The 15,573-nt window shown below is 44.6% G+C and overlaps 1 protein-coding gene across 2 annotated transcripts in view; it reads left to right on the top strand.

The window, feature by feature from the left end:
- Nucleotides 1–6,828: 6,828 nt before the first annotated feature.
- The window catches only part of pfkla (phosphofructokinase, liver a), a 69,484-nt gene continuing 60,739 nt past the window's right edge, over nucleotides 6,829–15,573 (top strand). For both annotated transcript variants that reach the window (XM_036959536.1, XM_036959534.1), the window contains exon 1: nucleotides 6,829–7,064. In XM_036959536.1, coding sequence (XP_036815431.1) covers nucleotides 7,056–7,064 — 9 coding nt within the window. In that variant the 5' untranslated portion in view covers nucleotides 6,829–7,055. The remainder of the gene's footprint in view (nucleotides 7,065–15,573) is intronic.

Genomic DNA, 15,573 nt, shown 5'->3' with positions numbered 1-15,573 from the left:
AAGGTATTGGAGTGGCCAACACAAAGCCCTAACCTCAATCCTATAGAAAATGTGTGGGCAGAACTGAAAAAACATGTGCGAGCAAGAAGGCCTACAAACCTGACTCAGTTACACCAGCTCTGTCAGGAGGAATGGGCCAAAATTCACCCAACTTATTGTGGGAAGCTTGTGGAAGGGTACCCGGAACGTTTGACCCAAGTTAAACAATTTAAAGGCAATGCTACCAAATACTAATTGAGTGTGTAAACTCTTGACCCACTGGGAATGTGATGAAAGAAATAAAAGCTGAAATAAATCATTCTCTCTACTATTATTCTGACATTTCACATTCTTAAAATGAAGTGGTGATCCTAACTGACCTAAAACAGGGAATTTGTACTGGGATTAAATGTCAGGACTCTTGCCTTTTGGCGGATCCATTTGTGGTTTCAGGGTGGCCTTGTGTTAGGCTGCAGACAGATAACAGGCTTCGGAGGCTTTGTAATGCAGTTCATCACAGTTCAACACAGAACAGAGCATAAACCTTGAGACGTTCCAACTTAACTTGCATCAAATTCTGCCACCACAGTGTTCATAGCAGTGGTTATCAACTGTTACCTCAGAAATGGAATGTCAATCACAGAAAATAGATGTTGTGGTGGCGAGAGGTACATGGGTGATTTTACTGTAGAAGAATTGACTGGGTGGTGATTCAGAAGAATTAATGGGGTGGTGATTCAGAATAATTAATGGGGTGGTGATTCAGAAGAATTAATGGGGTGGTGATTCAGAAGAATTGATGGGGTGGTGATTCAGAAGAATTAATGGGGTGGTGATTCAGAAGAATTGAGGGGGTGGTGATTCAGAAGAATTAATGGGGTGGTGATTCAGAAGAATTAATGGGGTGGTGATTCAGAAGAATTAATGGGGTGGTGATTCAGAAGAATTAATGGGGTGGTGATTCAGAAGAATTGATGGGGTGGTGATTCAGAAGAATTAATGGGGTGGTGATTCAGAAGAATTGATGGGGTGGTGATTCAGAAGAATTAATGGGGTGGTGATTCAGAATAATTAATGGGGTGGTGATTCAGAAGAATTGATGGGGTGGTGATTCAGAAGAATTAATGGGGTGGTGATTCAGAAGAATTAATGGGGTGGTGATTCAGAAGAATTGATGGGGTGGTGATTCAGAAGAATTAATGGGGTGGTGATTCAGAAGAATTGATGGGGTGGTGATTCAGAAGAATTGATGGGATGGTGATTTGTATTTTTATATACAGTGGCAAGAAAAAGTATGTGAACCCTTTGGAATTACCTGGATTTCTGCATAAATTTGACATGCAATTTGATCTGATCTTCATCTAAGTCACAACAATAGACAAACACTGTGTACTTAAACTAATAACACACAAATTATTGTATTTTTCTTGTCGATATTGAATACATAATTTAAACATTCACAGTGTAGGCTGATGACTTCTCCAAAAGCTAATTGGAGTCAGGAGTCAGCTAACCTGGAGTCCAATCAATGAGACGAGATTGGAGATATTGGTTAGAGTTGCCTTGCCCTATAAAAAACACTCACAAAATGTGAGTTTGCTATTCACAAGAAGCATTGCCTGATGTGAACCATGCCTCGAACAAAAGAGATATCAGAAGACCTAAGATTAAGAATTGTTGCCTTGCTTAAAGCTGGAAAGGGTTACAAAAGTATCTCTAAAAGTCAGTCCATGGTAAGACAAATTGTCTATAAATGGAGAAAGTTCAGCACGGTTGCTACTCTCCCTAGGAGTGGCCATCCTGCAAAGATGACTGCAAGAGCACAGCGCAGAATGCTCAATGAGGTTAAGAAGAATCCTAGAGGGTCAGCTAAAGACTTACAGAAATATCTGGAAGATGCTAACATCTCTGTTGACGAGTCTACGATACGTAAAACACTAAACAAGAATGGTGTTTATGGGAGGACACCATGGAAGATGGTGGGTTTTAGTGTAGGGTTAGATGGTAGATGGTAGGGTATTTAAATAGTGGAGTAGGGTGGGGGGTTTAGTGTAGGGTTAGATGGTAGATGGTAGGGTATTTAAATAGTGGAGTAGGGTGGGGGTTTTAGTGTAGGGTTAGATGGTAGGGTATTTAAATAGTGGAGTAGGGTCAGGGGTTTTAGTGTAGGGTTAGATGGTAGGGTATTTAAATAGTGGAGTAGGGAGGGGGGTTTTAGTGTAGGGTTAGATGGTAGGGTATTTAAATAGTGGAGTAGGGTGGGGGTTTAGTGTAGGGTTAGATGGTAGGGTATTTAAATAGTAGAGTAGGGTCAGGGGTTTAGTGTAGGGTTAGATGGTAGGGTATTTAAATAGTGGAGTAGGGTGGGGGGTTTTAGTGTAGGGTTAGATGGTAGGGTATTTAAATAGTGGAGTAGGGTGGGGGGGTTTAGTGTAGGGTTAGATGGTAGGGTATTTAAATAGTGGAGTAGGGTGGGGGGTTTTAGTGTAGGGTTAGATGGTAGGGTATTTAAATAGTGGAGTAGGGCGGGGGGTTTTAGTGTAGGGTTAGATGGTAGATGGTAGGGTATTTAAATAGTGGAGTAGGGTGGGGGGTTTAGTGAGTGTAGGGTTAGATGGTAGGGTATTTAAATAGTGGAGTAGGGTGGGGGGTTTTAGTGTAGGGTTAGATGGTAGGGTATTTAAATAGTGGAGTAGGGTGGGGGGTTTAGTGTAGGGTTAGATGGTAGGGTATTTAAATAGTGGAGTAGGGTGGGGGGTTTAGTGAGTGTAGGGTTAGATGGTAGGGTATTTAAATAGTGGAGTAGGGTGGGGGGTTTTAGTGTAGGGTTAGATGGTAGGGTATTTAAATAGTGGAGTAGGGTGGGGGGTTTAGTGTAGGGTTAGATGGTAGGGTATTTAAATAGTGGAGTAGGGTGGGGGGTTTTAGTGTAGGGTTAGATGGTAGGGTATTTAAATAGTGGAGTAGGGTGGGGGGTTTAGTGTAGGGTTAGATGGTAGGGTATTTAAATAGTAGAGTAGGGTCAGGGGTTTAGTGTAGGGTTAGATGGTAGGGTATTTAAATAGTGGAGTAGGGTCAGGGGTTTTAGTGTAGGGTTAGATGGTAGGGTATTTAAATAGTGGAGTAGGGTGGGGGGGTTTAGTGTAGGGTTAGATGGTAGATGGTAGGGTATTTAAATAGTGGAGTAGGGTGGGGGGTTTAGTGTAGGGTTAGATGGTAGGGTATTTAAATAGTAGAGTAGGGTGGGGGGTTTTAGTGTAGGGTTAGATGGTAGGGTATTTAAATAGTGGAGTAGGGTGGGGGGTTTAGTGTAGGGTTAGATGGTAGGGTATTTAAATAGTGGAGTAGGGTGGGGGGGTTTGTAGTGAGTGTAGGGTTAGATGGTAGGGTATTTAAATAGTGGAGTAGGGTGGGGGGGTTTAGTGTAGGGTTAGATGGTAGGGTATTTAAATAGTGGAGTAGGGTGGGGGGTTTTAGTGTAGGGTTAGATGGTAGGGTATTTAAATAGTGGAGTAGGGTGGGGGGTTTTAGTGTAGGGTTAGATGGTAGGGTATTTAAATAGTGGAGTAGGGTCAGGGGTTTTAGTGTAGGGTTAGATGGTAGGGTATTTAAATAGTGGAGTAGGGTGGGGGGGTTGTTAGTGAGTGTAGGGTTAGATGGTAGGGTATTTAAATAGTAGAGTAGGGTGGGGGGTTTAGTGTAGGGTTAGATGGTAGGGTATTTAAATAGTGGAGTAGGGTCAGGGGTTTTAGTGTAGGGTTAGATGGTAGGGTATTTAAATAGTGGAGTAGGGTGGGGGGTTTAGTGTAGGGTTAGATGGTAGGGTATTTAAATAGTGGAGTAGGGTGGGGGTTTAGTGAGTGTAGGGTTAGATGGTAGGGTATTTAAATAGTGGAGTAGGGTGAGGGGTTTTAGTGTAGGGTTAGATGGTAGGGTATTTAAATAGTGGAGTAGGGTGGGGGGGTTTAGTGTAGGGTTAGATGGTAGGGTATTTAAATAGTGGAGTAGGGTGGGGGTTTAGTGAGTGTAGGGTTAGATGGTAGGGTATTTAAATAGTGGAGTAGGGTGAGGGGTTTTAGTGTAGGGTTAGATGGTAGGGTATTTAAATAGTGGAATAGGGTGGGGGGGTTGTTAGTGAGTGTAGGGTTAGATGGTAGGGTATTTAAATAGTAGAGTAGGGTGGGGGGTTTTAGTGTAGGGTTAGATGGTAGGGTATTTAAATAGTGGAGTAGGGTGGGGGTTTAGTGAGTGTAGGGTTAGATGGTAGGGTATTTAAATAGTGGAGTAGGGTGAGGGGTTCAGTGAGTGTAGGGTTAGATGGTAGGGTATTTAAATAGTGGAGTAGGGTGAGGGGTTTAGTGAGTGTAGGGTTAGATGGTAGGGTATTTAAATAGTAGAGTAGGGTGAGGGGTTTTAGTGTAGGGTTAGATGGTAGGGTATTTAAATAGTGGAGTAGGGTGAGGGGTTTTAGTGTAGGGTTAGATGGTAGGGTATTTAAATAGTGGAGTAGGGTGGGGGGTTTAGTGTAGGGTTAGATGGTAGGGTATTTAAATAGTGGAGTAGGGTGGGGGGTTTGTAGTGAGTGTAGGGTTAGATGGTAGGGTATTTAAATAGTGGAGTAGGGTGGGGGGTTTAGTGTAGGGTTAGATGGTAGGGTATTTAAATAGTAGAGTAGGGTGGGGGGTTTGTAGTGGGGTTAGATGGTAGGGTATTTAAATAGTGGAGTAGGGTGAGGGGTTTTAGTGTAGGGTTAGATGGTAGGGTATTTAAATAGTGGAGTAGGGTGGGGGGTTTGTAGTGAGTGTAGGGTTAGATGGTAGGGTATTTAAATAGTGGAGTAGGGTGGGGGGTTTAGTGTAGGGTTAGATGGTAGGGTATTTAAATAGTGGAGTAGGGTGGGGGGTTTAGTGTAGGGTTAGATGGTAGGGTATTTAAATAGTAGAGTAGGGTGAGGGGTTTAGTGTAGGGTTAGATGGTAGGGTATTTAAATAGTGGAGTAGGGTCAGGGGTTTTAGTGTAGGGTTAGATGGTAGGGTATTTAAATAGTAGAGTAGGGTGGGGGGTTTGTAGTGGGGTTAGATGGTAGGGTATTTAAATAGTGGAGTAGGGTGAGGGGTTTTAGTGTAGGGTTAGATGGTAGGGTATTTAAATAGTGGAGTAGGGTGGGGGGGTTTAGTGTCGGGTTAGATGGTAGGGTATTTAAATAGTGGAGTAGGGTCAGGGGTTTTAGTGTAGGGTTAGATGGTAGGGTATTTAAATAGTGGAGTAGGGTGGGGGGTTTAGTGTAGGGTTAGATGGTAGGGTATTTAAATAGTGGAGTAGGGTGGGGGGTTTTAGTGTAGGGTTAGATGGTAGATGGTAGGGTATTTAAATAGTGGAGTAGGGTGGGGGGTTTAGTGTAGGGTTAGATGGTAGGGTATTTAAATAGTGGAGTAGGGTGGGGGGTTTTAGTGTAGGGTTAGATGGTAGGGTATTTAAATAGTAGAGTAGGGTGGGGGGTTTTAGTGTAGGGTTAGATGGTAGGGTATTTAAATAGTGGAGTAGGGTCAGGGGTTTTAGTGTAGGGTTAGATGGTAGGGTATTTAAATAGTGGAGTAGGGTCAGGGGTTTTAGTGTAGGGTTAGATGGTAGGTAATTTAAATAGTGGAGTAGGGTCAGGGGTTGTAGTGTAGGGTTAGATGGTAGGGTATTTAAATAGTGGAGTAGGGTGAGGGGTTGTAGTGTAGGGTTAGATGGTAGGGTATTTAAATAGTAGAGTAGGGTGGGGGGTTTTAGTGTAGGGTTAGATGGTAGGGTATTTAAATAGTGGAGTAGGGTCAGGGGTTTTAGTGTAGGGTTAGATGGTAGGGTATTTAAATAGTGGAGTAGGGTCAGGGGTTTTAGTGTAGGGTTAGATGGTAGGTAATTTAAATAGTGGAGTAGGGTCAGGGGTTGTAGTGTAGGGTTAGATGGTAGGGTATTTAAATAGTGGAGTAGGGTGAGGGGTTGTAGTGTAGGGTTAGATGGTAGGGTATTTAAATAGTGGAGTAGGGTGGGGGGGTTTAGTGTAGGGTTAGATGGTAGGGTATTTAAATAGTGGAGTAGGGTGGGGGGTTTTAGTGTAGGGTTAGATGGTAGGGTATTTAAATAGTAGAGTAGGGTGGGGGGTTTTAGTGTAGGGTTAGATGGTAGGGTATTTAAATAGTGGAGTAGGGTGGGGGGGTTTAGTGTAGGGTTAGATGGTAGGGTATTTAAATAGTAGAGTAGGGTGAGGGGTTTTAGTGTAGGGTTAGATGGTAGGGTATTTAAATAGTGGAGTAGGGTGGGGGGTTTTAGTGTAGGGTTAGATGGTAGGGTATTTAAATAGTGGAGTAGGGTGAGGGGTTTTAGTGTAGGGTTAGATGGTAGATGGTAGGGTATTTAAATAGTGGAGTAGGGTGGGGGGTTTAGTGTAGGGTTAGATGGTAGGGTATTTAAATAGTGGAGTAGGGTGGGGGGTTTTAGTGTAGGGTTAGATGGTAGGGTATTTAAATAGTGGAGTAGGGTCAGGGGTTTTAGTGTAGGGTTAGATGGTAGGTAATTTAAATAGTGGAGTAGGGTCAGGGGTTTTAGTGTAGGGTTAGATGGTAGGGTATTTAAATAGTGGAGTAGGGTGGGGGGTTTTAGTGTAGGGTTAGATGGTAGGGTATTTGTTGATTTATTCATGTTAATTTTCAAGCAACGTGGAAGGGAATTATACTCCAGTCTAGTGAGTGGCGGTAATGCAACATTTTTTGGATGCCAACCACCGTTAAACCTCATCGAAGAAGAAGGAGGAGGAGGAGGAGGCTATCAGAAAGACGACCACACCTTCCCATATTGTGAAATCTTGTTGGGGCGGAGTCATTTCAATAGACGGTCAGCCAACACAAGGAAAGTCACCCACAGTACTTGCTGCATGAGCTTGTAACTTGTATTTTAACGAGAAGAGTTATTATTTGACAGAATTTCTCCAGTCGAGGTTGATCCGTATTCCACCGCTGCCAACATGTCGGATTTAGAGAGACTGAAGATGACCGGCGCTGGGAAAGCTATCGCCTTGTTGACAAGTGGTGGAGATGCACAAGGTACGGGATGATTAGGGGAAGGGACAAACATCTGTCCAGCTATTTATCAACTAGGGCTACGTTGTGTTAGTTGCATAATCCCTACAGGTCGTCGGTCATATGTTAACTGCTAGTTATTTGACTTTGATCATGATTTTAAACTACTTTTATTTTACGCGAGTTGTTGACATGGGGTTTTGACAGCTAAAGGAAAGAACGAGGGCTTGATAATGTTATCCAATAAATGTGTTTTCGTGCATTTTGACAGAAATGACTCGTTCCACTTATAATGTTGTAAAAGTCGTAATCTTCTGGTTGTGTGTCTTCATCCGTCGATCGTTTTAATATAATCAGTTTGCAAAATGTTTGTGGAAGCGCTGCTAAAACTGAAGGCGCGCTTGATTGAGATCACTCTGTACGCCGGGTTGGCGGATTTCTTGTTTAGGACTAATATAATGCTGTGAAAAGTGTCAACTCTGGCAACATTTCGCACCGGGCGAGCTAGACAAGCGCATCCCCATTAGCGCATCTACGTCTACGTGTGTGTGTATTGGGCCATACGTGCAGGATATCAGGTAGAAGAGAGGAGGAGCCATTCATTGCATTACCTTTGCATGTTTGATCAGGGACCGTTAAGGTTACAGACTCAGCCTACTACAGAACTAAACAGTGGAGGACCATCCTACTCAGTGAATTTCAGACTCTAACCAACAATGCAATTTTAAGTTAAAAAAAACGTATTAAGTGAACAATCGATAAGTACAAAATTACAAATTGAAAAAGAGTGAAAAGTGAAAAATGACAGTAGCGAGGCTATATACAGTAGCGAGGCTATATACAGTAGCGAGGCTATATACAGTAGAGAGGCTATATACAGTAGAGGCTGTGTACAGTAGAGGGGCTGTGTACAGTAGAGGGGCTGTGTACAGTGGGGAGGCTATATACAGTAGGGAGGCTATATACAGTAGAGAGGTTATATACAGTAGAGAGGCTATATACAGTAGAGAGGCTACAGTAGGGAGGCTATATACAGTAGAGAGGCTATATACAGTAGAGAGGCTATATACAGTAGGGAGGCTATATACAGTAGAGGTTATATACAGTAGAGAGGCTATATACAGTAGGGAGGCTATATACAGTAGAGAGGCTATATACAGTAGAGAGGCTATATACAGTAGAGAGGCTATATACAGTAGGGAGGCTATATACAGTAGAGGTTATATACAGTAGAGGCTATATACAGTAGAGGCTATATACAGTAGGTAGGCTATATACAGTAGGTAGGCTATATACAGTAGAGAGGCTATATACAGTAGGTAGGCTATATACAGTAGAGGCTATATACAGTAGGTAGGCTATATACAGTAGGGAGGCTATATACAGTAGGGAGGCTATATACAGTAGGGAGGCTATATACAGTAGAGGCTATATACAGTAGAGAGGCTATATACAGTAGAGAGGCTATATACAGTAGAGAGGCTATATACAGTAGAGAGGCTATATACAGTAGGGAGGCTATATACAGTAGAGAGGCTGTGTACAGTAGAGGGGCTGTGTACAGTAGAGGGGCTGTATACAGTAGGGAGGCTATATACAGTAGAGAGGTTATATACAGTAGAGAGGCTATATACAGTAGGGAGGCTATATACAGTAGAGGCTATATACAGTAGAGAGGCTATATACAGTAGGGAGGCTATATACAGTAGAGAGGCTATATACAGTAGAGGCTATATACAGTAGAGGCTATATACAGTAGGTAGGCTATATACAGTAGGTAGGCTATATACAGTAGAGAGGCTATATACAGTAGGTAGGCTATATACAGTAGAGGCTATATACAGTAGGTAGGCTATATACAGTAGGGAGGCTATATACAGTAGAGAGGCTATATACAGTAGAGAGGCTATATACAGTAGAGAGGCTATATACAGTAGAGAGGCTATATACAGTAGAGAGGCTATATACAGTAGGGAGGCTATATACAGTAGAGAGGCTATATACAGTAGGGAGGCTATATACAGGCACCGGTTAGTCGGGCTGATTGAGGTAGTATGTACATGTAGATATGGTTAAAGTGACTATGCATATATGATAAACAGAGAGTAGCAGTAGCGTAAAAGAGGGGTTGGGGCGTGGCGGGACACAATGCAGATAGTCTGGGTAGCCATTTGACTACCTGTTCTTGAGTCTTTTGGTTTGGGGTTAAAAACTGTTGAGAAGCCTTTTTGTCCTAGACTTGGCACTCCGGTATCGCTTGCCATGCGGTAGTAGAGAGAACAGTCTACTACTGGAGTGGCTGGGGTCTTTGACAATTTTTAGGGCCTTCCTCTGACACCGCCTGGTATAGAGGTCCTGGAAGCTTGGCCCCAGTGATGTACTGGGCCGTATGCAACCCTCTGTAGTGCCTTGTGGTCGGAGGCCGAGCAGTTGCCATACCAGGCAGTGATGCAACCAGTGCTCTCGGTGTTGCAGCTGTAGAACCTTTTGAGGATTTGAGGACCCATGCCAAATCTTTTCAGTCTCCTGAGGGGGAATAGGCTTTGTCGTGCCCTCTTCACGATTGTCTTGGTGTGTTTGGACCATTCTAGTTTGTTGGTGATGTGGACACCAAGGAACTTGAAGCTCTCAACCTGCCCGCACTACAGCCTCGTCGATGAGAATGGGGGCGTGCTCAGTCCTCTTTTCCTGTAGTCCACAATAATCTCCTTAGTCTTGGTTACATTGAGGGATAGGTTGTTATTCTGGCACCACCCTGCCAGGTCTCTGACTTTCTCCCTATAGGATGTCTCGTTGATGTCGGTGATCAGGCCTATCAAATCAAATGGTTTTTTTGTCACATACACATGGTTAGCAGATGTTAATGCGAGTGTAGCGAAATGCTTGTGCTTCTAGTTCCGACAATGCAGTAATATCCAACAGGTAATCTAACCTAACAATTTCACAACAACTACCTTATACACACAAGTGTAAAGGAATGAATAAGAATATGTATATAAAAAATATATATATATTATTATTCAGCCCCCTTAAGTTAATACTTTGTAGCGCCACCTTTTACTGCGATTACAGCTGTAAGTCGCTTGGGGTATGTCTATCAGTTTTGCACATCGAGAGACTGACATTTTTTCCCATTCCTCCTTGCAAAACAGCTCGAGCTCAGTGAGGTTGGATGGAGAGCATTTGTGAACAGCAGTTTTCAGTTCTTTCCACAGATTCTCGATTGGATTCAGGTCTGGACTTTGACTTGGCCATTCTAACACCTGGATATGTTTATTTTTGAACCATTCCATTGTAGATTTTGCTTTATGTTTTGGATCATTGTCTTGTTGGAAGACAAATCTCTGTCCCAGTCTCAGGTCTTTTGCAGACTCCATCAGGTCTTCCAGAATGGTCCTGTATTTGGCTCCATCCATCTTCCCATCAATTTTAACCATCTTCCCTGTCCCTGCTGAAGAAAAGCAGGCCCAAACCATGATGCTGCCACCACCATGTTTGACAGTGGGGATGGTGTGTTCAGCTGTGTTGCTTTTACGCCAAACATAACATTTTGCATTGTTGCCAAAAAGTTCAATTTTGGTTTCATCTGACCAGAACACCTTCTTCCACATGTTTGGTGTGTCTCCCAGGTGGCTTGTGGCAAACTTTAAACAACACTTTTTATGGATATCTTTAAGAAATGTCTTTCTTCTTGCCACTCTTCCATAAAGGCCAGATTTGTGTAATATACGACTGATTGTTGTCCTATGGACAGAGTCTCCCACCTCAGCTGTAGATCTCTGCAGTTCATCCAGAGTGATCATGGGCCTCTTGGCTGCATCTCTGATCAGTCTTCTCCTTGTATGAGCTGAAAGTTTAGAGGGACGGCCAGGTCTTGGTAGATTTGCAGTGGTCTGATACTCCTTCCATTTCAATATTATCGCTTGCACAGTGCTCCTTGGGATGTTTAAAGCTTGGGAAATCTTTTTGTATCCAAATCCGGCTTTAAACTTCTTCGCAACAGTATCTCGGACCTGCCTGGTGTGTTCCTTGTTCTTCATGATGCTCTCTGTGCTTTTAACGGACCTCTGAGACTATCACAGTGCAGGTGCATTTATACGGAGACTTGATTACACACAGGTGGATTGTATTTATCATCATTAGTCATTTAAGTCAACATTGGATCATTCAGAGATCCTCACTGAACTTCTGGAGAGAGTTTGCTGCACTGAAAGTAAAGGGGCTGAATAATTTTGCACGCCCAATTTTTCAGTTTTTGATTTGTTAAAAAAGTTTGAAATATCCAATAAATGTCGTTCCACTTCATGATTGTGTCCCACTTGTTGTTGATTCTTCACAAAAAAATACAGTTTTATATCTTTATGTTTGAAGCCTGAAATGTGGCAAAAGGTTGCAAAGTTCAAGGGGGCCGAATACTTTCGCGAGGCACTGTATATGAATGAGTGATGGTATAGAACTGCATAGGCAAGATGCAGTGGCTGGTATAGAGTACAGTATTTACATATGAGATGAGTAATGTAGGGTATGTAAACATTATATAAAGTGGCATTGTTTAAAGTGACTAGTGATACATTTATTACATCAATTTTTCCATTATTAAAGTGGCTGGAGTTGAGTCAGTATGTTGGCAGCAGCCACTCAGTTAGTGGTGGCTGTTTAACAGTCTGATGGCCTTGAGATAGAAGCTGTTTTTCAGTCTCTCGGTCCCAGCTTTGATGCACCTGTACTGACCTCACCTTCTGGATGATAGCGGGGCCGGCAGGGTAGCCTAGTGGTTAGAGCATTGGATTAATAACCGAAAGGTTGCAAGTTACCCGAGCTGACAAGGTACAAATCTGTCATTCTGCCCCTGAACAAGGCAGTTAACCCACTGTTCCTAGGCCGTCATTGAAAATAAGAATTTCTTCTTAATCAACTGACTTGCCTAGTTAAATTAACGTAAAATATATATACATATTGTTTTGTAAATAGCGGGGTGAACAGGTTTAGGTGGTTGTTGTCCTTGATGATCTTTTTGGCCTTCCTGTGACATCAGGAGCTGTAGGTGTCCTGGAGGGCAGGTAGTTTGCCCCCGGTGATGCATTGTGCAGACCTCACTACCCTCTGGAGAGCCTTACAGTTGTGGGCAGAGTGGAGAGCCTTACAGTTGTGTTGCAGTACCAGGCTGTGATACGGCCCGACAGGATGCTCTCGATTGTGCATCTGTAAAAGTTTGTGAGTGCTTTTGGTGACAAGCCGCTGCTGCGCCTTCTTCACCACGCTGTCTGCGTGGATGGATCATTTCAATTTGTCCGTGATGTGTACGCTGAGGAACTTAACTTTCTACCCTCTCCACTACTGTCCTGTCGATGTGGATAGGGGGGTGCTCCCTCTGTTGTTTCCTGAAGTCCACGATCATCTCCTTTGTTTTGTTGACGTTGAGTGTGAGGTTATTTTCCTGACGCCATACTCCGAGGGCCCTCACCTCCTCCCTTTAGGCCGTCTCGCCGTTGTTGGTAATCAAGCCTACCACTGTTGTGTCGTCCGCAAACTTGATGATTGAGTTGGAGGCGTGCGTGGCCACGCAGTCGTGGGTGAACAGGGAGTACAGGAGAGGGCTCAGAACGCACCCTTGTGGGGCCCCAGTGTGGGCGGGGTCGAGACCCAGGGTCTCGAGCTACGAGCTTGGAGGGTACTATGGTGTTGAATGCCGAGCTGTAGTCGATGAACAGCATTCTCACATAGGTATTCCTCTTGTCCAGATGGGTTAGGGCAGTGTGCAGTGTGGTTGAGATTGCATCGTCTGTGGATCTATTTGGGCGGTAAGCAAATTGGAGTGGGTCTAGGGTGTCGGGTAAGGTGGAGGTGATATGGTCCTTGACTAGTCTCTCAAAGCACTTCATGATGACGGAAGTGAGTGCTACGGGGCGGTAGTCATTTAGCTCAGTTACCTTAGCTTTCTTGGGAACAGGAACAATGGTGGCCCTCTTGAAGCATGTGGGAACAGCAGACTGGTATAGGGATTGATTGAATATGTCCGTAAACACACCGGCCAGCTGGTCTGCGCATGCTCTGAGGGCGCGGCTGGGGATGCCGTCTGGGCCTGCAGCCTTGCGAGGGTTAACACGTTTAAATGTCTTACTCACCTCGGCTGCAGTGAAGGAGAGTCCGCATGTTTTCGTTGCAGGCCGTGTCAGTGGCACTGTATTGTCCTCAAAGCGGGCAAAAAAGTTATTTAGTCTGCCTGGGAGCAGGACATCCTGGTCCGTGACTGGGCTGGATTTCTTCTTGTAGTCCGTGATTGACTGTAGACCCTGCCACATGCCTCTTGTGTCTGAGCCGTTGAATTGAGATTCTACTTTGTCTCTGTACTGACGCTTAGCTTGTTTGATAGCCTTGCGGAGGGAATAGCTGCACTGTTTGTATTCGGTCATGTTACCAGTCACCTTGCCCTGATTTAAAAGCAGTGGTTCGCGCTTTCAGTTTCACGCGAATGCTGCCATCAATCCACGGTTTCTGGTTAGGGAATGTTTTAATCGTTGCTATGGGAACGACATCTTCAACGCACGTTCTAATGAACTCGCACACCGAATCAGCGTATTCGTCAATATTGTTATCTGACGCATGTCCCAGTCCATGTCCCAGTCCACGTGATGGAAGCAGTCTTGGAGTGTGGAGTCAGCTTGGTCGGACCAGCGTTGGACAGACCTCAGCGTGGGAGCCTCTTGTTTTAGTTTCTGTCTGTAGGCAGGGATCAACAAAATGGAGTCGTGGTCAGCTTTTCCGAAAGGAGGGCGGGGCAGGGCCTTATATGCGTCGCGGAAGTTAGAGTAACAATGATCCAAGGTTTTTCCACCCCTGGTTGCGCAATCGATATGCTGATAAAATGTAGGGAGTCTTGTTTTCAGATTAGCTTTGTTAAAATCCCCAGCTACAATGAATGCAGCCTCCGGATAAATGGATTCCAGTTTGCAAAGAGTCAAATAAAGTTCATTCAGAGCCATCGATGTGTCTGCTTGGGGGGGGGATATATACGGCTGTGATTATAATCGAAGAGAATTCTCTTGGTAGATAATGCGGTCTACATTTGATTGTGAGGAATTCTAAATCAGGTGAACAGAAGGATTTGAGTTCCTGTATGTTTCTTTCATCACACCATGTCTCGTTAGCCAAAAGGCATACGCCCCCGCCCCTCTTCTTACCAGAAAGATGTTTGTTTCTGTCGGCGCGATGCGTGGAGAAACCCGCTGGCTGCACCGCCTCCGATAGCATCTCTCCAGTGAGCCATGTTTCCGTGAAGCAAAGAACGTTACAGTCTCTGATGTCCCTCTGGAATGCTACCCTTGCTCGGATTTCATCAACCTTGTTGTCAAGAGACTGGACATTGGCGAGAAGAATGCTAGGGAGTGGTGCACGATGTGCCCGTCTCCGGAGTCTGACCAGAAGACCGCCTCATTTCCCTCTTTTTTTTTGAGTCGTTTTTTTGGTTCGCTGCATGGGATCCATTCCGTTGTCCTGGGAGAAAGGCAAAACACAGGATCCGCGTCGCGAAAAACATATTCTTGGTCGTACTGATGGTGAGTTGACGCTGATCTTATATTCAGTAGTTCTTCTCGACTGTATGTAATGAAACCTAAGATGACCTGGGGTACTAATGTAAGAAATAACACGTAAAAAAACAAAACACTGCATAGTTTCCTAGGAACGCGAAGCGAGGCGGCCATCTCTGTAGTGTCGTCAGCAAACTTGATGATTGAGTTGGAGGCTTATATGGCCATGCAGTCGTGGGTGAACAGGGAGAACAGGAGAGGGCTCAGAACGCACCCTTGTGGGGCCCCAGTGTTGAGGATCAGCGGGGTGGAGATGTTGTTACCCACCCTCACCACCAGGGGGCGGCCCGTCAGGAAGTCCAGGACCCAGTTGCACAGGGCGGGGTCAAGACCCAGGGTCTCGAGCTTGATGACGAGTTTGGAGGGTACTATGGTGTTAAATGCTTAGCTGTAGATGATGAACAGCATTCTCACATAGGTATTCCTCTTGTCCAGGTGGGATAGGGCAGTGTGCGTCATCTGTGGAACTATTGGGGCGGTAAGCAAATTGGAGTGGGTCTAGGGTGTCAGATAGGGTGGAGGTGATATGGTCCTTGACTAGTCTCTCAAAGCACTTCACGATGACGGAGGTGAGTGCTACGGGGCGGGGCGATAGTCATTTAGCTCATTTACTTTAGCTTTCTTGGGAACAGGAACAATGGTGGCCCTCTTGAAGTATGTGGGAACAGCAGACTGGGATAAGGATTGATTGAATATGTCCGTAAACACACCAGCCAGCTGGTCTGCGCATGCTCTGAGGATGCGGCTAGGGATGCCGTCTGGGCCTGCAGCCTTGCGAGGGTTGACACATTTAAATGTTATGCTCACGTCGGCTGCAGGGAAGGAGAGCCCGCAGGTTTTGTAGCGGGCCGTGTCAGTGGTACTGTATTGTCCTCAAAGCGAGCAAAGAAGTTGTTTAGTCTGTCCGTATGCAAGACATCCTGTCCGCAACGGGGCTGGTTTTC

Source organism: Oncorhynchus mykiss, chromosome 22 (assembly GCF_013265735.2).
Source record: "Oncorhynchus mykiss isolate Arlee chromosome 22, USDA_OmykA_1.1, whole genome shotgun sequence".
In the NCBI taxonomy this organism is placed as follows: domain Eukaryota; kingdom Metazoa; phylum Chordata; class Actinopteri; order Salmoniformes; family Salmonidae; genus Oncorhynchus; species Oncorhynchus mykiss.
The sequence above is the reverse complement of the archived record's forward strand: the minus strand, read 5'-3'. Positions and strand labels throughout refer to the sequence as shown.